This window comes from Hevea brasiliensis, unplaced genomic scaffold (genome assembly GCF_030052815.1).
Source record: "Hevea brasiliensis isolate MT/VB/25A 57/8 unplaced genomic scaffold, ASM3005281v1 Scaf1, whole genome shotgun sequence".
Lineage (NCBI taxonomy): Eukaryota > Viridiplantae > Streptophyta > Magnoliopsida > Malpighiales > Euphorbiaceae > Hevea > Hevea brasiliensis.
Window position 1 is genome coordinate 9,573,882 of NW_026614585.1, and position 21,930 is coordinate 9,595,811.

Consider the following 21,930-nt stretch of genomic DNA (forward strand, 5'->3'; position numbering starts at 1 on the left):
AATTTATTAACTTTACTTATACTCGACCTATGATTCATATCTATCATCGTTTATATTGTGCCCTTAACCCTTGTTGAATCCTGAAAGATTTCTCTCGCTAATAGATTCTTTCAACACTAATTCCACCCTTATCTATAGTCATTAATTTGATCCTTAAACTTTCTAGTGATTTATTACCATCCATACTTGTTACTTTTTATTCTACCCCTCCGTTGCTCTGTTGTTATTGCTTTCTTCGCAAAGTGATTACATTGATCACACTAAAAATGTTTGCCTGACATTCATAACGAACCTCTAACTACCTTTTCACTATCTCAAAAGTCTAACCTAAAACCTATGTGTCATTATCTATCATTCTTTTCCTCTCATCATACCTATTTGATCCCTTAGACTGACTTTTATTCAACTTACTGCTTACTAACTTCTCTTTCTCTACCTATTTAGGTAGTCCGCAATACCATCGCACACCTTCTAACATTTACTCATTATTATTGTATTCCATACCTCCATCACTTTTCTCACTAATGTGGTCCCATTTTGGGTTTTCCATCCTTGTCATTCTCCTTGCCAAGAATAACACTTAGCCTATCCTATATCTTAACTTTGTTCCTTTTATTATGCGCTCTTTAGGTTGTCCTTTCATTTATTTCCTTTGTCTTACCCAAAATAGAACTTGACTATTCTATCCTGGTTCCATTCTTTTCCTAACATAATAGTGTACTTGCTAACTATATCTTCGAGTCTCTATCGCGTTATCATATGTCCTGCTACTCAGATTTGGTCCTTTGACCACTCTAGCTAGTACTTCCACTAGCATTTAGATTATATTGCATCTGCAATCAATTGTCCAAACTTTCATTCTGCACTTTCTTTATCCATTGGCCTTCTGTGATTTATCTTCGCTAATTTATTACTCTTAACACTATTATAATTAGATTATACTATTGTTTTGAATAATTTGAAATTAGAAAGGAACTCAGCAAATTACAGTCATACTTTTATTGTATGATCTCTATTCTTATCCTTTAGCTTACATAATACCCTTACCACCTCGAGAAGTGATTCTGTAGTAATTTTATTTATTTGTTATTATTATTATTATCCATGTTTACTCAATTAGCCAAAACTTAAGGTTCCGAGCACCCAAACCCGTCATCCAATTCAAAGGATTTACATCCATCGTGATCTGATTATATATGATTCCTATAATGGAACTTGTATCCTCTCCAGAATACCCGAGCCAACTACTCTCTACCACACTCTACAGTCCCATCTGGGGCACTATTTTGTGGATCACCATTATTAGTAATAACTTTCGATCCCTTCTGAAAAGATAGGACTATACCCTAACTTGCTGCAACAAAGGTACTACATTTACCACCTTGCTCAAAACCATGCCAAACTAATGTCTCTCTTATCATATCATAGCTCTGTAAATCATATATTCATAGTTTCGACCTTCTCTAGGTAGTAGGGTTGTACTTTTATTCCATACTGATACACACAAGGTATACTATTCTCACTAAGCTCTAAGCAAAATGTTTGTCATACTGCAAAAACCATCCAAAATTCCATACCGAAGACTAGATGGTCTCACTCTATAGGTGTCACCTTTACTTTGCAACTAGTCCGAAACCTGCAGTCCGATAGCAACTCTCATCGTAACTCTAGCTCATGCTAGGTAACTGGTCATCGACTCTAGTTACCACCCAACCGTGACCTTCGATATTCTAGCTCTAGATCCCTAACCAAGAGTTCCCAACTCCTTTGCGGATATAGAACTGCTCGCATTATCAGTACCAAAGCAGACTGCGCAACATCCTCATCATAAGCACTACAGGAAGTACGCAGCTCTACACAATAATCTCATGTCGATCAGTAATCTGCGACTACGTAACAAACATCGAGAATATTGTATAGTTACTACGATACGTCCTGGCAGACTAGGTCTCTTAATCTCTTATCTCTCTTGAATCTTCTATTATCATAAACTTATTCTGCGGGTCATCCACCGATGACCGCCAAAGAATGGTATCCTCATCCTTATCTAGGCAAATCAGATTTTCAAGACTCACTTTTATGTACTCGTGCCTTGCACGAAATGGGCACACCATTTAAACCCATACCGATTTAAAATATAGTATTTATTGGAGTACGTGTTTCCAAGGTAGATCTCAATAAGTTTGCTAAATCTATTTCATGTTTCTATGTACTCCACGAAAATCAAGACACTAACTGAGGTAATCTTATATTTCCCGAGGTATAACGTAGAATCTAGAAACAAAGAATTACAGGAAAAGACGAAAAATGTAATCCTATACTCCGCATGTGACTCTAGTAGACTCTTCCCAACACTTTAGATGAACATTCCTATGAATCTGGAGCCTAAGCTCTGATACCACATTTGTCACGACCCAACCTATGGGCCGGACCGGCACTAGGACCTGGGCCAGCCTAAAGCCCCCGAAGCCCGTAGTAAGCCTAACTGTTCATTAACCCAACTCTAAGGCCCATTTAGGCCCAATTTCAAGAAACCAAACGGACAGAATCCGGCCATAAAATGGACTTTCCAACGGGGAGTTTTCGACTCACCCGACCTGTAAACATAATAAATACTCAATTGGGGAGCTCAGCTCACCCTCCACATACTCATATCCTCATAAAAATAAATGGGAGCTCAGCTCCCTCATCCAATCCATCAAACATACATATCATTATACGCTACAGTCCAACATGATAATAATATTACAGACCATAATCAAATAAATACTTCTAACACATGCGGAAATTCTAGGAGTAAATAAAATTACACAAATATTGATAAACAACCTGCGAAGGAGAAAAGCAGGTTAACCAAAAATAAAATCCTCCTGTAGCCTGAAAAAAATATTGAACAGGAGTGAGCGTTCGACTCAGAGAGTAAAATATCAAATATAACCATAATCTCTATAACTATCTAAAACTAATGCACCCTGTAGAGTGAAATGCAACATCAACATCATTTTCACATCATAACATCAAAAAGGTAATTTGGAGCACTCACGCACCCTGTAGCATCAATCATAACATATGGGAGCTGATCCCCTATACGACTCTCTTAAATCCAACTGGTGCCGAAGAACTCAAGCCGGACTTTCGCTTAATAAACCAAATCGAGGGTCCCAGCGAAGAACTCAAGCCGTGACTACCCCTCGAAGGATCGGGTCCCAGCGAAGAACTCAAGCCGTGACTACCCCTCGAAGGATCGGGTCCCAGCGAAGAACTCAAGCCGTGACTACCCGTCCTATCCATAGTCCACACCACATCACACGCACGCCAACGCACGCACACTGCTCCAAATTACCACAACAACATCATGACACTTTAACAGTTATCAATGCATCATAAATCGTGCCTAGAGTTTAACTACATAAATATATGCATATAAGTGATGCATGGGCATGCTGAATATATAATAATATCGAAATTACAATTAAAATTAATATTTTACTCACGGACTTGGCGGTGGTTACCGAGGCGATCGGAGGAAGAAGGTCATCGGCTCACGACAATTTTATTACAATCATTTAATACAAATGACTCAATACAAATCAAGAAAAGACCCAATACGTCCTAAGTCATGCCGGAAATCCGGCAGAGTCTCCCCTATACCTAGGACCTACCCAACCTGTAAAATGGCTCAAAACACACTTCTATATCCACAATCCATATATCCACAACTCAATCACATCACACAGCCCCTCCTGGGCCCATCAAATCAATCATCCATCACAATATGTAAAATTTTAATTTAGTCCTTATAATTGATCATTTTTGCAAAAACTGCTCAAATAAGCTCTAAAAATTATAAAACTCTGCCCCGCGGTCCTTAGAAATATTACTAAGCTATTGCAAAAAGAATCGTAATTTTCTAAGCTACCACGAATATTTTATGGATTTTTAATCCTATTTAAGCACTAGAAAATTACGAAAAAGCAAGGTTCGGGTTTACCTTTGCCGATTCCGACTTCAGGAACGTGCTCGGGATGCCTAACAATGGTGGGGTAGCCAAAATCTCGATCCAATTCGGAGACTTTTCCGGAGTCGTCTGTTCGCCGAAATTCACAGATCCGGACAACTGTCGAATTTCCGCGAATTGAGGATACCTACACGAAGCCCAATAATAATATATAAAAATCAGGGGTGTTACAAATAAAATAGCCAATTCCTTTGATATCAATCATTGATCTACTGACTCTAGCTAGCTTAAAGAGAGAATTTAATTCTAATGCTCAACAATTAGTTTTAATTGTTCGTACAACACTTTAATTAGAGTTGAACCAACCTTTGAGACACTTGGTTTGAAACGGGACACTTGTGGGGTGTTTGGTTTTGATAGATATCCAAACAGGTGAACTGGAGTGTTTTGTGTTTAGTAAGTAAAAAAAAATAAAGCTGATAGTTGATGGATAGCTGATATGGTAGCAGTTTTGTATCAGCTCTATTTTTAGAACTGTTTCTCCTGATTTGATTTTATTTTTTATTTTGATTATATTATTATTTTTTATTTAACTCAAAAATTAATATTTTTATATTTTTTATTTATAATTTTAACATTTTAATTAACGCATTTCAATTTTTTTAAAATATTTTTTATTAATAACATAAAATATAAAATATTTATTTATATATAAAAACTTAAAATTAATTATAAATTTTTTCTTTGTCAATAATAATTACTTTGTTATTTTATCTATATTTTTAAAGTTATTTAATTATTTTTTAAAAAATTTAATTATTTTCTTATTTCAATAATAAAATAAAAGATATAATATAATAGATTAATAATTTTATATTTATTTTAATAATATAATAAATGATATAATATATTATTTTATAATTGTATAATTAATTTAATAACAAAATAAATAATATAATATAATAAATTTATAATTTTATATTTATTTCAATAATAAAATAAACTATATAATATATACCCTTATTAGTTATTTCACATGTCACAGTGCTAAATATAATTTTACCAAACACTTAACATAAATCAGCTAGCAACTAACAGCTGTATTCAACAATTAAATCAAACAGGCCTTTATTCAATAGATTTGTTCATGATAATATTCTCACTTCTTATTTTTAAATTTGTTGATGAAATAATAATTTGATAATGTGACGGATGTTGTGGTGGTTGTAGTGAAGATATTGATAATTTTAAATTAAAATAACATATGTTATAATAATATTATATATTAAAATTTTACTACTAATTTAATTATATATATATACACACAAAAATGAAGTTGTAATGGTCTTCCAAATGCATTCCATTTAGACTTTGATTCAATCGCCTAAAATCTGTGAAATAATGGCCACATACAATTTCTGGTGAAGATAGGTAAATTCTCGGCTCAACTGTACCTTTTCCTAGCCAATTGGCTCCCAAGAACAAAAATTAAATTTGAACATACGGAATATAGCAAAAATATCATACATCGTATGAATATTTCACATTTAGAAAATGAAAACAAAATATATCATTTCCATGTTTTTCACAAAATTGATCTCTTCACTGTTTCGCTTAACAGAATCTGTCATAGTTTTTAACATAAGAACAAGAATATACAAAAAGAACCAATCAATTCCAACTTTTTGTTATCATCGGATCCCATGTCACTGTTCATATTTCAGGTTATGCTTCCCTATAATCACCCTTCTTACCAGCCCACATAGGAATTTTGGAATATCTCATTCTCATTCCTCTTTCATGTCCCCAGCCAGCAACTCATCTACATCACATGGTTTTTTTATCAGAAAAATATAGAAAACAAATTGAAAGCAGAACAAAGATCCGTAAATGGGAATTCAATAGAACAAGGATATATGTGTGAGCTAACCTTTTGTACAGTTCCCTTACATCTTCCCCTAATAGTGGGCTTTCCAGGTAGGGATCGCCACACTCTTTCAGATCAACTGTCTCCATCTCAAAATCCTGATAACCACAATACTCATTCCATTCAAACCACAATTTTGAAATTGCTTCCTTCCTGAAACAAGTGCTATGATCTTCCTCCTCAGGTGAATCCGCAGCAACTAATCTATAAGCATACACTTTATTCTTCTGGCCTGGACGGAATGCCCGCCCTATTGCTTGGCGAGTAACCGATGGATTCAGATGAACATCCAAGATAATAATGCGAGAAGCCCCAACCAGAGAAATTCCCTCTCCACATGCCTTAATGGATCCAAAGAAAACTTTTGCATCGGTGGAGTTGTTAAATCTCTCCATGGATGACTCCCGATCATCAGAAGTTGACTCACCTGATATTACAAAAATTTCTTTCCCCAAAATCCAACCTTTCACTTTTACTACTAATCTCTCTAAAAATTTTAAAGGAGTGAGATATTGGCTAAAAACTAGCAGCTTCTCTCTAGCCGACTCACACAAATTTAACATTGTAAGAAAAAATTTAGCTTTCACTCCATCTCTCAAATTAATTTCCCCTAAAAACTTATCCATTCTGTCATTAGTCACATCAGAATTTTCAGATATACTGTACAAATTCGGGTGCAGATAAACAACACTTCCAACAGAATTTCTCTTGAATTTCCTTGCCCATTTCTTCAATTTCTCAACTTCTTGCTTCTGTCTAGGACTAAGGTTAAGCACTACAGTGAAATCAACAAGTCCAGGAAGCTCATCCAAGAAATCTCCTTTATAATAATGAAGGACCTTGCTAGTCATCTCTCGAAGATCATGTATGACAGCCACTTTCCTTCTAAAATCTTGATCCTGTATTGTGTGCTCAACCAAGTCATAAAAAACTGTCTCCCCAGTTTTGAGATGCTTTTTCACTCCTTGTATATGTACCTTGCTCATAATCCGCTTGACGATGGCCCGGGAAGTATTCAATCTCAAAAACTTTGGGCGAACGAGATTCAATATATTGAATACCTCCTTGACATGATTTTGGTAAAGGGTGCCAGAAAGCACCACCTTACGAGGTGTCTGCACCTTAGCAAGTGACTGCAGAACATCAGTATTCTCATTCCTGGGAGTGTGTCCTTCATCCAAAATCAGAATTGTAGGTCGCTTGAGCAATATTTCTTGACAACTAGCTGCAACCTTACTGTTTACATCATCACAGACAATAGAGGAGAATTGTTTGTACCCTAAGAAAAGAATACTCCTTTGCTCCACCCACTGTTTTAAGACCTCCAGTTGCTGTGTGCGACCATCTGCTTTCACACTATAAAAGTCATACAGTGGAATATCCTCAACCTGCCAAGTCTGAAACTCCTTTTTCCATGTGGCTAAAATTCCTTTTGGGAGCACCACCAGTGGTCTAGCATGTGGATATTTGGCTAGGAAACTCTGCATGAAACTGATGATCATGAATGTTTTTCCAGATCCAGGAGCGTGGGCCAAGATGCAGCCCCCAGGATTTTCTGCCACCAGGTTACTTCGAAGGAAATTGAAACCTTCCACCTGATGAGGTTTCATTTGCTTCATGTGCCTTGGATGAGCAGAGATGTCAGTAACCATCAAATCTTCCTCAGATAACTCAATTCCAAACATCTCATTTGAATCTCTGTCCTTGACATTCTGATACTCAGGTGCATAAGTTCGTGTACTCTTTTTCTGAAATGAGAGAAGAAATCAAAGTGAAAAAAAAAATTCCAGACAAACAGCAATTAGGTAAGACAACCAAATCCCAAGTTGATGATATGTGCAAACGTCGCAACAAACCCATCATTATATCAATTGGCCAATAGAAAAACAAAGAGCAAAAGTAATAACTTCAGAGAACACAGGAATTCCACTTAAAATCTACATTTGCAGCAAAAATGATAAAAGAAGAATTCAATTAGAAAATTAGGAGAACACAAAGGCACTACAAACACAGAAAATTGGGAGGACACAATACCACTCAAACTGCCCTTTAGCACAATACACCAAATTTCCCTCATGAGCTTGCTTATTCCATGCTTTACTTGGCTGCTCAACATTGCCTTAACTTGTGATAATGCTTTTCATGTTATTTATATGTGTTTTAAGGCAGTCATGTATTTATCTGTAATGCCAAGACCTAGCCTTTATCACTGAAGAACTTGGTCACCAAGTTGCTGTGGCTATTACTTAATTTGGTCATGACACAGAATGTTTCTTCAATAAGCTTTGCATATTTGTTGATCACAATTCAAGACGTCAGTCAATGGCAAATTTAGATAAAGTTCACATGTCAAAAGGCAACCAATCGAACAAATTGTATGATGTGGTATAACAATTTTTTTATGATGATGAAAACAGAAACCAAACATGCTTACTGATATGCCCAGTTGATAAAAAGTAGCTATCTTGCTATACAGCAGGACTTTTTCTTTTCCATAAAGCTCCTCATGGTGTCACAAAGGTGCCATACAATGCTTAAAAGTAAAGATACCTTATTCAGTTGATAAGCAAAATATCTGAACATCCACATAGAAATCTCACAGAAAAGCAAACTTTGTAGCCAGGATAAATTGTTTAAAGAGCACGGTAGGACAACCTAAACTTGAAGCCCCAACCTAAATTTGAATTCCTACCCCAACCCCTTTGACGCCACACTTAAGGACCGGTCCACTTTATTGCCCACCCTATGCATAAACAGGGGACTGCAAGCACTAGGGCGACTATTAGGTCTCAACTAGACTTGGATGCCTCATTAACCAAGAGGAGGCGGAGGAGAAGCAACACGAAAAACACAGCGAATTACTTAATAACTACAATTAACTGAGTATATATGCATTACTTGGCACTTCAATTTTGTACACGTGAATAAAACTCATCAAGATTGAAAACTAAAAGTACTGCATCATGAGATCAACAAGAATACAGAAATGATGACCTTACCTTGTTAAACTGAACCTCAATTATGGTGTCAATTCCTCTCTCAATAACCCCACAAATGCGACAAACATAGCCAATATCATCCTTCAAAACAAAAGAGTGATCACAATATTCTACATCTTCTTGCACGTGTTCATCAGATGAAGGATATTCAGCAACATCCTACCAGAACCAGCAAAAAATCATGTACAAATACAAAAAGAAAATAGCAAGGAATATTCTAAAAATCAAAATTTGAAATTACTCATTCTGACAAACAAAATAGAAGACTAGAATGCACATGGTCTAAAACAAGAAAATAAAGCAAAATTATCAAAAGTCATTTGCGAATTCTATCCCTTGATCTTGGTGGTGTATACAAATAATAAAGGAGTTTGTGCAACATGAATGATTCAAAGAATAAAGTACAAGTGATGCAAATAATAAGGGATCTCCTTATGGGAAATTGGGAATTGGATTAATGATTTGGCGGGCTACTCTTCATGGTTCAGTAGCTCAGGAATTTTTCATAATCAGGGGCATTAAGTAATTCTATATTTCTTCTAGAATGGGCAGTGCTAAACTATCTTGGGTCTTATTCAAGTCTACTTCATTTTGAGCCTTAACATAGAGTCCATAAGTTTTATATTTGGAGTTCAAGTCCTACAAGGTTTAGGATTCTTCGTGAGTCTATCAATACCTAAGCTTATAATATTTCATAATTCATTTTTCATGTCAAAATTTCAGCAATAATACCTTAAACATGATTGTCATGAAATGGTTCCATTCAATTACTTTTTCTTTTAAACCTCCACTTGTATAACCAAGAAATAAGTACCTTAGAACATTCCAATGCTATTGACATCTCCTTCCATATATCTCCAAGGCCATCATCTTCAGTCCTGGATTGATTGTTATCATCATACTCATCTACACCAACAAAAACACCTTTATCTCTCTTATCGGTTTCACCAGCCAAACTTACTAACTTTTCGTGATTTTTTCTCTCAGAATGGGTCTGAACCTGAATGACATTAGAACAGTTAAGTATACAATAAGAACAAAAGAACAAAAGAAAACAATACATGGTAGTATCTATTTATGCATCATTTAATGGCATAGGTGTTTCATGTCCTGTGCCTACCCCTCTTCAAGGATGCTTCATCAGTTAAATTAAGGTGACTTCCTTCACAGGCAAGACAAGAAAGCAACTGTTTTAGAAAGCACCCATTTGAATACTAGGTTCTGCTCTATATGCACAAAGACAGCAGTTGAGCAACTTATTTAGCAAATCATGAATCATCCACTTCCATACATGGGAAGGTAGCTATAGGATTCATCAACAGAACACATCTTGTAACAATATTAAGAAAAAAAAAAAAAAAAACCCGTACATCAGACACTCACAGTTGCATACATGCTAAAGGGATTAATTCTGTAGATAAAGCCCTAAACAAAGTGGGATAGAGCCACAGAGGAAAATAACCTATTTTCCGTATTTAGCTTGATTACGATTAATACTTAATTGAGTTGTATATGTGTTAATCTTTGTATCGTTACTTGCAATTTCAAGCATGCAATTTCAAAGTTACATATGTAATAGAAACTTACAGCTGTGTCCACCATAACTTGCCCTGCGGACCTTGGCAAGACAACCTCCTGGAAGGGACAATTCGGCCTATGATCTCCACTGTCTTCATCATCTGAATCCAAAATTACAACATGCCTTGGTTCTGTTGAAGGATCATTTGTCACACTACTATCATCCTCCAAATCAATGACACATTCCGGTGCCCTTGAAGCATCTTCACTTAGGCCCTCTTTCCCATCATCCAATAAGATATTTGAAAGAATAGGATGCTTCTTCAGATAAGGGCTGAGAACTTTAAGCCTCCGAGAAATGAGAGCTTCAATGTCTTTTGTCACACTTCCATATCTACCAGAATCTAACTTATCGATGAAGCTTGATATGGCAAATGGATCAGAATAATCAACAACTTTAGAAGAGCTTCCATACCCATCTCCATCATTAGATAGTTTTATCCTTTTGTGTCCTTTAGAATATGACTCTGTTAACAAAATCAAACAATTAAATTACAATGGAAACAAAACAATAAGGAACACAAAGCTCTCTTAAACTGCTACATTTTCATACAGCAAAGCCCAAATGAAAACAAAAGTAAAAGGGAACTATTGGACTCTGAACAATTCAAGAAGTTATTCATACAATTTAAAAAGTTGAATATCTACATTTTTAGCATCTACGCAAAAAAAAATTAAAAACTCAATAACCACAAGTTAATATAAAATCAAAATTTTGCTCCCAAGTCCTTCAAAAATTTTGAGTTCATAGGAAAGGCCTACAAATTTTACACACAGAAAGAGCAAGCGATAGAGTACCGCTAGGAGTCGTGTGAACCATCAAAGCAGCTTCCATTGACAACCAAATCAAAGCTTTAACCCTTCAAAGAAAGAAAAGAGAGGTTCGATCATCAAAACTATCACAACAGCAAACAAAACCAAAATCCATTAAAAAAAATCGTAGAAAAACAGAAAATGATACTGATACCGCCCAACGCAGAGCACTAATCGAAGACCTAAACTCAATCGGCAAGCGAACTCAACGATTTCCAAAGCAATTTTCAGCAGTATACATTACACTTGGACTGTCTGTAACGGGCTGTTGCCTATAGCATGAATGAAAATCCTATATGTATATTCCGCATACAATTAATTTGCCTCTTTTAGTAAGTGGAAGAGTTTAATTGGCTAAAGCAGAGGAGTTGGCCAATACAAATTTCCAAAGAAGGTTGTGAAACTGTTCTCGGATGCAGTGAATCTTTTGCTGCAGTTGCTCCTGGCGCGGGGTTCGGGGTTGAAGGAAGAGTCCGCTGGCCCATGGGAATAAAGCGTACTCTCACGTAGACGTCACCAGTTACGAAAACTCTATGTTTGGATGTTAGGATTATTCTAGTTCCAGATTGAAATAATACTGCTACAGTGAGAATATATATATATATATAATTTCTTTTTTCAGAAAATTTTAAAATTTAATAGTAGCTGAATTCTATCATTTAATTTAAATTGAATCAAATTAAATTAAATTATTAAAATTAAATTATTATATTTTAGAATTGAATTGAATCGCTCTATTTCAGTTCAGTTTGGTTCAAATCAATCGATTCTCAATTTTACTTATTTTTTAATTTAGACTTACTTTTCAAGTTATTTGATATAATTTTAACCTTAATTTAAACCTAATAACTATTAATCAATGAAATTAAGCAATTTATATATATATAAAATTAAGTTAAATTTTAATAACTATCCCTAAACTTATATGGTTCTAACACTATAGTTCTTAAACTTTAAAACGTAACAAAAACCCCTAAACTTTTAAATTTTACACAGTAAAATCACTCTAACTTTCAATTACTGATTTTTCAGTTGAAAATTGATGTGAACAGCTCCCATATGGCTCTTAATCAATATTTATCTCTTCTTTTCTTATTCAAATTGTAAAATTATTCTTTCTGCATCTGAAAAATTATTCTCTTTACAGTGAGAAAAATGATTCAATTTACACATAACTTGAGAAAGAAAAGAGAAATATTGATTAATCTTCATGTTAGAACTGTTGAGGTCAACGTTTAACTGAAAAACCGACAATTAGAAGTTAGAGAGATTTTACTGTGTAAAATTTAAAAGTTGAAGGGGTTTTATGTTACATTTTTAAGTTGAAGGACTATAACATTATACTAGATAAGTTCAGAGATAATTGTCAAAATTAATCCTATAAAATTACATATAATTCATAAATTCTCTAAAAAATAAATTAATTCAAAAATAAAAAAATAATATTCTATTTGATTCGGTTCAAACTGATTTTTTTCTTCAAAATCAAATCGAATCAAAATAATCAAAATTTTTAAAATACAAAATCAAACAAAACTGAATTACTGAATTTCAGTTAAAACCGAATAGTTCTCATCCATTGCATCAACTATCAATCCTTTTAAGAAATTGATCTTTGTGGTTGAGAATATAATTAATTATTGGATTTTTACTGTAATTTTTTATAAAGCAATTTTATTTTATTAATAATTATTATTAAATGATTTGATAAAATTCAATCTAATGATGAAAAAATAAAATAATTAAAAATAAAATAAATATAGAAGGCACTTATATTATTTATATTTAAAAAAATAGATAAAAAAATTAGATAAAAAAATTATATAATATATTTATTTATATATCTAAAAGCTAAAATAAAAAGAAAAAACAGTATTTCCTTGAATTTATTTTTTTACATTTTTTTAGGATTTTGAGCCTTTTTAAGAAATTTTAAAATTCTTAAAATTTTCTTTCTTATACAATAAATCTTATCTCTTTTGGATTAGGTTTAGTGATTCTTTCTTTATAAGCATTGGGAGACAGATATATATCCAGCAGATACATATAATCCCATTCTTTATAAGCTCAGAGATAAAAATGACTCTGCAAACCTTGGTCTGGACTTCGAATCAATCCAAAATACAGTGTCAATACTGATTCAACAAGCATCTCATGCAAGCTTGCGGCATGAAATTTTAAAGAACCAATAAATGAAGAGAATCCAAGACTAAAAAAAGTACCGCCCTTTTGGTACCTTATCTACAAAGGCCTATATTCGTTTCGAATAAATGTTTATGAAAAAAAGAATTTAAATGAATTATCATATAATTATATTTATTTATGTTTATTTAAAAATAAATTTTTTAAATTAAAAAAATAATTTTTTAATATAAAAAAATTAAAATTTTCATTTTAAATATGAAATTTAATAAAAAATAATTAAATTAAATTCTTGTAAATTCTAGATTGTAAAACTACAACTACAAAATTATTGTAAATAATTAAGTATTATTATTTTAATGGTTTCCCACTTTTTATTCCTTATTATTTTTGCTCTTATTACCTTTACATGCGTTGAGAAAATAAAATTTTATTGATTTCAAATAATTACACAATCGAAGCCTTTTATATATATATATATATATAATAGAAGAAAATATTATTATTATTATTATTATTATTATTATTATTATTATTATTATTATTATTATTATTTTTACGTTCAATCCTGCTCCTCTCAAAAAAATAATACTCAGATATCCCGTAATTGTTTTTTTCTTTGAAAAAAGAGGCAGAGGCTAAACAAACAGAGAAAACTACAAGGTGACATCGCGACGACACCAACACCACAAAAATCATGCATGAGCCAAGGTAGGAGACCACTCAGAGGACTGTCAAGGTGAAGGCAAACCCAAGGAAAGAGAACTAGCATAAGAGGGCAGCCAATCTGTCGTAAAATTACCTTGCCTGTACACATGAGAATTGGTAACATGCCAGCTGCCTTCAATGAGCTCTTTAACTGAGGAAATGTGAGAACGCAGCACAGGGGGAACAGAAGGGAGATGACTACCTTATTGTCACATTCAGCCTGCAAGAACAGATAAATCCTTTTGCTTGAGGTTAACATCATCCAATCTTGCACACTGATATTCTGACTGAAAAATTCTGATTGAAAATCATACGGAACAAGATGCAACCAATTAAATTTACTTTGAGCACAATCTTGGAGAACATGGAACGTGTTCTGATGTTCTCTACATGAAGCATACAAACACTGCACAAATTAGACGAAGCTAAATGACGGCGGCATCTCTCCTCATTTATGAGCAACTTCTCCTGAGCCGTAACCCAAAAAAAGGAACGGACTTGTTTAGGACCATTCCATTGCCAAACGAGGTTCCAAATAGCATTGGTCGGCACTAAAGTAACCTCCCGAAATGCAAGTATAATCCGACTTTTGGTAAAATTATCCGATTTAGATTCACCCCAATAAATGGCGTTGGCACCTTGATAAAGGGGAAGGAGGTGGAATGCCCGCGTTCAACAAAATCACATAAATTTCAGCAGGCAAAATGCTCGATTTAGCTTTTGTATTTATAAAAAAAATTCAATTTAACTTATTTTTAACTTTTGGTCCAATTTAATCTATAAGTTTTAATTTAAAATTAATTTAGTCTAAATCTTAAAATTTATGAGCTAAGTTTCTTTATTTTTTAATTTAAAAAAAATTAAGAAGTTCAGTTTTTTAATTTTGAAATTGAATTTTTTAATTTATTTATTTAAGCCTAAAAATTAAACAACTCAAATTTTTATTTTTTTTTATTTTTAGGTTAAATTAATCTTAAATTAAAATTTCTGAATTAAATTAAATAAATAATTAAAAATAACTAAATTAAAATCTCTAATAAGTACAAGGATGAAATTAACTCAATTATTTTTATCATATAATTGAAGCTTTTTAAAAATTTTCTTCTTCTTTTCTAAAAATTTTCTTCATATATTTTTTCACATTTACTCTACTCAACTCAACTCAACTCAACTAAGCCTTTATCCCAAAAATTTATTGGAGTCGGCTATATGGATTCTCTTTCTCCACTCTAGACAATTTTAGATTAAATCATCGAAAATGCGTAATGCTTCTAGGTCATGTTGTACTACTCTCCTCCAAGTCAGTTTATGTCTACTTTCTTTTCTTCATATCCTTTAACTCAATGTGGTCTACTTGTTTAACTGGAGCCTCTGTATGTCTATGCTTCACATGACCAAACTACGTCAATCTCGCTTCTCTCAACTTATCCTCAATTGGCAACACTCATACCTTTTCTCTAATACTCTCATTATGGAATTTATCTAGTCTAGTATGACCACTCATCCACCTTAACATTCTCATCTCCGTAACTCTTATCTTAGACACATATGACTCCTTCATTACCCACCACTCACTGCCATATAACATAGCCGGTCGTATTGTTGTACGGTAAAATTTTCCTTTCAACTTATTAGGAATCTTGTGATCACATAAAACTCTCATGGCACGTCTCTACTTTAACCATTCAGCTTTAATCCTATGACTAACACCCTGATACACTTGAATTATATAGATGTTTTTAAGTACATTTATATACTATCTCATGGCATTTAGGTAAGTAATCTCATGCATAGTAGTTGATTTCATTAATTTTTGTAATTTCTATTGTCAAGCCCTTAATTCCATATTTTCTGCATCATTTCAGGTGTTTTGGTGAAGCCTCAGGGCATAGGAGTCCGGAAGGAAACTTGGAAAGGTCAAAAGACTGAGAATTGCTGCTGATACAATGTACACGGGTCGTGTAAGCAAAGCCACAGACCCTTGTAACCTTCTGCCAGATGAAAGCCAGAGAGCCAATGGAGGAACAAAAGTACACAGGTCGTGTAATTGGACCCGTGTAATCTGAAGGGACCCTTGTAAGTCTCTGCAGGACATAAGCTTGAAGAATTTTCTAAGAACAAAAGTACACGCCCCGTGTAACCAGGCCCGTGTAGCCAACGCAGACCCGTGTAAGTCTCTGTGCCAATACAAGACTCCGCAATTCCGCTCCAGTAAGTTACATAGCCCGGGGCCTTGTAGTGACACACGGGCCGTGTACCATGTGGCAGCAAGTTTTCTAACTCGAATTCTCGCTCTTGTTTACACATTCAAATCAGACTCCTAAGGCTTTTTGGACTCAAAATGACCTAACCCTGGAACAGCTATTATAAATAGAAACATAAAACATCCAAGAGGGGGATCAATCCTTTTACAGCACTTTTTAGGAGTTTCAAAGAGTTCTCGCTTCTGCACTCTCTCCAGCTATCTTAAGGAAAAGAATATCAGTATCAAGAGGAGTTTTCTAGCCGAAGTTCCACAAGATCAAAGCTGCAAACCCTCTTCGGTTCTTTCATTCCATTTCCTTAAACGGATTTTTATTATTTTATTTTTTCTAGATGATTTCTTTTTACTGTCTTTATCTTTTTTATCATGATGTTTGCTGAACTCACCATGAGTGAGTAGTTTTCATATTCTAAAATTGGAAAAGTAATGCTTGTAATCATTATTATGGATAAACATTAAGTTTTATTTATTGGATTTGAGATTTGTTCCTTGATTTAATTTCTTGCGATCTTAATGCATGCTATGTGTTGGTACCCACTTAGTATTGATTATAGATATTAATTAAAGGATTGAAAGGTGAATAGTAATATTAGAAAATCAAGATTTTGAACTTAGGAATTCTGACCTAGATATAGGCTGATACCTTTGTGCAATTTCAAAATTGGTCAAAGACCTTAAAGGGTTTTAATTAATTTGATCGCCACGAAAGTTGGATTTAAGTTAATTAAAATACACCCTAGGTGCCTTGAGAGAGGACTTAGGATACCTTAGGACTAATTTCCATCAAAGCAAACGATTCTCAATCCAATAAATAAACAAGATAACATCCATAGTAAGATTCCAGTGTGAAATCTTAATTCTGGAATTATTTCAAAATAGATTATTTCATTTTAAGTTTATCATTCTAGTGTTTAAAATAAATAACCTTCATTCCCTCAGTGTTAGATAGCCTAAACAGTCAAAATTACTGTGTAGATTGGTACTTACTAATCAAATTCCTAATGGGAACGATACTTTATTCATCACTTTATTACTTGTTAGCGAACCGTGCATTTGCGGGGTTATAAAACTAGTGAAATAAATTTTTGGCACCGTTGCCGGGGAATTTGGCTTTAGTAATATCGAGTGATAGGCAATTTAGCTGATGTAGGCAACTATATTTATTATTTAATTTTATTTGATTTTTTTTATTTCTTTTCTTTTCTCTTAGGTGCCTGACCTGGTATATGACCAGAACAAGGCTAGAAGAAGAAATCTTGGACTGTGATCCAGAGATAGACAGAACTCTGAGAGCCATCAGGAGGGAAAGGAAACATCAAGAGCACGATCAAGAAGATCCTGAAATTCCAACCATGGCCAATAATAATGACAGGACAAGACTCTTGAGAGACTACGGAGCTCCATCTATCCAAGGATTTCAGCCCAGTGTCGCAAGACCCACAATGGAAGCCAACAACTTTGAGTTAAAACCAGCATGGCTTCAAATGATTCAACAAATCTAGTTTGGAGGTTCACCAACAGAAGATCCACACTATCACCTCTAGTGCTTTCTTACCCTATGTGACACATTCAAGATGAATGAAGTTTCTGATCAAGCCATAAGACTCAGAGCATTCCCATTCTCCCTTTGAGATAGAGCAAGGAAGTGGTTACTTTCTCAACCAGCTGGAACGTTCACCACTTGGGAAAACCTCTCACAAGCTTTTCTAGCAAGGTACTTCCCACCTGCAAAGATTGCATGACTGAGGCTTGAGCTCAACTCCTTCAGACAAAAGGAAGGTGAATTACTCTATGATGCATGGGAAAGATAAAAGGACCTGCAGAGGGAATGTCCACACCATGGCATAGAGGATTGGATACTAGTGCAAAATTTCTATAATGGGTTACTACCCTCAATAAGGAGCACAGTTGATTCAGTTGCACAAGGTGACCTAATGGAGAAAACAGTAACACAAGCACTTGAACTTCTAGAGAGGGTCGCATACCATAATTATGAGTGGTCAAATGAAAGAGAAAATGTAAGGAGAATAGCAGGAGTCCTGGAAGTAGATGCCCTAAGCATGATAAATGTTCAATTTGATCAGCTCACAAGGAGGCTTGATAAAATGCAAGCCAATGTTGTAGGTATGAACAGTCAACATGAGGACAGCTATGGAGGAAGATACATGAGTTTAGAATATAACAGTTTCAATGAACCTCCCACAGAACAAGTGAACTATCTTAACAACTAGGGAAACTTCAACCAGAGGCAGCCTAACAATCCATATTCAAACACTTACAACCCTAGAAGGAGGAATCACTCAAATTTCTCATGGTCCAATCAGCAGAATTAGCCAATAAACAAACAACAGGGGTACAAACCACTAGCACCCCCCGGATTTCAGAACAGAGGCCAAAACTTTGCACAGCCACCACCGCCTCCTCAACCTCAGTAACTTGAATCGAAGATGACTATGGAATCCATGATGGAAGGTTTCCTAGCAGCTCAACAACAACCGAATGAACTGATTAAACAGCTGACTTCCAGAATGGACCAACTTGCTACCAATAACAAGATGCTAGAAAACCAAATTGCTCAGTAAGCAAGTTCTTCAAGTAAAGCTATTGGTAAACTGCCTAGTCAACCAGAGATGAACCCAAGGGAGCATTGTAAGGCAGTTACATTGAGGAGTGGGAGAACACTAGTACAACCAAAGGAAGAACTGACAGAGGAAACCTCAGAAAAATCTGAAAGCCAAACAGAGAAAAAGGAGGAAGAAGCTATGAAAGATCAGGAAGAGGAAGCAGGAAAGAAAAAGAATTTACCCGAGCCATACTAGCCTCCCCTACCTTTTCCTCAGAGATTTCAGAAAGCCAAATTGTACAAGCAGTTTGGGAAGTTTTAGAAATTTTACAGAAACTTTTTATCAACCTTCCCTTCACAAAAGCACTCTCTCAAATGCCATCCTATGCCAAATTTCTTAAGGAAATTCTGTCAAAGAAAAGAAAACTGGAAGTCTATGAGACAGTTGCTCTAACAGAGGAATGCAGTGCCATATTGCAAAACAAACTGCCTCCAAAGTTAAAAGATATAGGAAGCTTCTCCATACCCTACCTCATTAGCAACAAGAAAATAAACAAGGCTCTTTGCGATCTTGGGGAAAGTGTGAGTTTAATGCCTCTATCAATATATAAAAAGCTGGAGATTGGAGAACTGAAGCCCACGACAATCTCACTGTAATTAGCTGATCGATCTGTTAAATATCCAGTGGGCATACATGAGAACATCCCCATCAAAGTGGGCAAATTTTTCATTCCAGTAGACTTTGTTGTCCTTGAGATAAAAGAAGATGTTTAGATCCCTATCATCTTGGGAAGACCATTCTTGGCAATCGCCGGAGCAATTATAGACGTTAAAAATGGGCGACTAACTCTCAAGGTAGGGAAGAAGAAGTGGAATTCAACTTGTTCGACACAATAAAACACAAATTCGAACCTGACAAATGCTTCAAGGTTGACATAATTGACAAACAAGTTGAAGAGAAATTTCATAAGGTACATCCTAAAGATCCTCTTGAAGCATGCATTGTGCACAACCACATAGCGAATAATGAAAACACAGAAATAGCAGCTTGTGCACAATAGTTAGCAGCTCATCCAACCCTACCCTTAGCTTAAGCTTCCGATATGGAGAAGTTGAAGGAGGAACAACAAGGGCAAGCTCCAGGAAAACACCAAACAGGTAGAGCTTAAACCTCTCTCCTCCTCACTAAGGTATGCATTTCTGGACTTAAACTCTAAATATCCAGTTATAATCAATGCTAGCCTATCTAAGATAGAAGAGAAAAAAATTGCTAAGAGAATTTAGGACCAACAACAAGGCCATAGGGTATAAAATAGAAGACCTGAAAGGGATTAACCCCTTGATTTGCATGCACCGGATACTTAGGGAGGAAAATAGTAAACCCACTATTGAGCACCAAAGAAGACTTAACCCAAACATGAAAGAAGGAATCAAGAAAGAAATCTTGAAACTATTAGATGCGGGTATCATATATCCAATTTCTGATAGTAAATGGGTTAGTCCAGTACATGTAGTCCCTAAGAAGGGTGGGACAACTATTATCCAAAATGCAAACAATGAACTGATCCCTACTAGGGTAGTCACTGGTTGGCAAATGTGCATAGATTATAGGAAATTGAACAGTGCCACCAGAAAAGACCATTTTTCTCTCCCTTTCATTGACCAAATGTTAGAGAGATTAGCAAAATACTCTTATTTTTCTTATCTATATGGGTATTCGGGATTCTTTCAAATTCCTATTCACCCAGAAGACTAAGAAAAGACCACATTTACTTGCCCTTATGGAACATGTCTATATAGGAGAATGCCTTTTGGTCTTTGTAATGCCCCTGCTACCTTTCAAAGATGCATGATGGCTATTTTTTCTGATTATATTGAAAATATCATGGAAGTTTTTATGGATGATTTTTCTGTCTATGGAACTACTTTTGATGATTGCCTAGCTAATTTATCTAAGGTGTTGCAAAGATGTGAAGAATCAAACCTGGTTTTAAACTGGGAAAAATGCCACTTCATGGTAAGGGAAGGTATAGTTCTGGGACATTTGATATCAGAAAGAGGAATTGAGGTTGATAAGGCAAAAGTTGAGATCATTGAAAACATGCCACCACCAACATTAGTCAAGGGAGTGCGAAGCTTTTTGGGACATGTAGGGTTCTACAGAAAATTCATTAAAGATTTATCCAAAATAGCTAAGCCACTTACCAACCTGTTATGTCAAGATGTTCCCTTTGATTTTGATAAAACTTGCCTTGTCTCTTTTAACAGGATCAAAGAAGCCCTGATCTTAGCACCAATAATGCAGCCACCAGATTGGGAGTTATCATTCGAGGTGATGTGCGATGCGAGTGACTTTGCAGTTGGAGCGGCGCTTGAGCAAAGAAAAGATAAAAAGCTCCATGCTATTTATTATGCCAGCAAGACACTCGATAACGCACAAATAAATTATACTACCACAGAAAAGGAATTCCAAGCAGTGGTGTTTGCAATGGACAAATTTAGATCTTACCTAGTTGGGTCAAAAATCATTGTATTCACAGATCATGCTGCAATCTGGTACCTTTTGAACAAGAAGGAAGCAAAACCAAGGCTGATTCAATGGATTTTACTCCTGCAAGAATTTGACCTTGAAATCAAGGACAAAAAGGGGTCCGAAAATGTAGTGGCTGACTATCTTTCCAGGCTGAAATTAGAGTACATAGGGGACTTCGAGGATTTGTCAATTGATGACTTATTTCCTAATGAGTAATTACTAGCATTCTCCCAAGCTCTATGGTATGCTAACTTTGTTAATTTTCTTGTATGCTGGGTATTGCCTCCAAACATGACTTATCAGCAAAGGAAGAAATTCCTACATGATGTGAGATACTACACATGGGAGGAACCTCTGCTATACAAGAGATGCAATGATGGGCTAATAAGAAGATGCATACCGAAGGAGGATATGGAGAACATCCTCCAGCATTGCTATTCATCACT

At 35.0% G+C, this 21,930-nt stretch overlaps 1 protein-coding gene and 1 non-coding gene across 4 annotated transcripts; both read right to left on the minus strand.

The window, feature by feature from the left end:
• Positions 1-5,504: 5,504 nt before the first annotated feature.
• On the minus strand, positions 5,505-11,743 carry LOC131176311 (protein CHROMATIN REMODELING 35-like). Of its 3 annotated transcripts, none has more exons than XM_058141323.1 (7): positions 11,430-11,743; positions 11,261-11,322; positions 10,472-10,929; positions 9,699-9,884; positions 8,885-9,043; positions 5,889-7,633; positions 5,505-5,780 (listed from the first exon to the last, which is right to left on the minus strand). In XM_058141323.1, exons 2-7 carry the CDS (start codon positions 11,295-11,297, stop codon positions 5,777-5,779), a joined length of 2,589 nt encoding a protein of 862 aa, XP_057997306.1. In that variant the 5' UTR covers positions 11,298-11,322; positions 11,430-11,743; the 3' UTR covers positions 5,505-5,776. The 3 variants fall into 3 exon arrangements, with proteins under 3 accessions (XP_057997306.1, XP_057997307.1, XP_057997305.1); XM_058141324.1 differs by having other exon boundaries at positions 11,424-11,743; XM_058141322.1 differs by having other exon boundaries at positions 11,261-11,743.
• Positions 11,744-18,127: 6,384 nt separating this feature from the next.
• Positions 18,128-18,234, minus strand: LOC131176398 (small nucleolar RNA R71). The gene has a single exon (XR_009146490.1). It is a non-coding gene; the product is annotated as a small nucleolar RNA R71 (small nucleolar RNA).
• Positions 18,235-21,930: the final 3,696 nt, after the last annotated feature.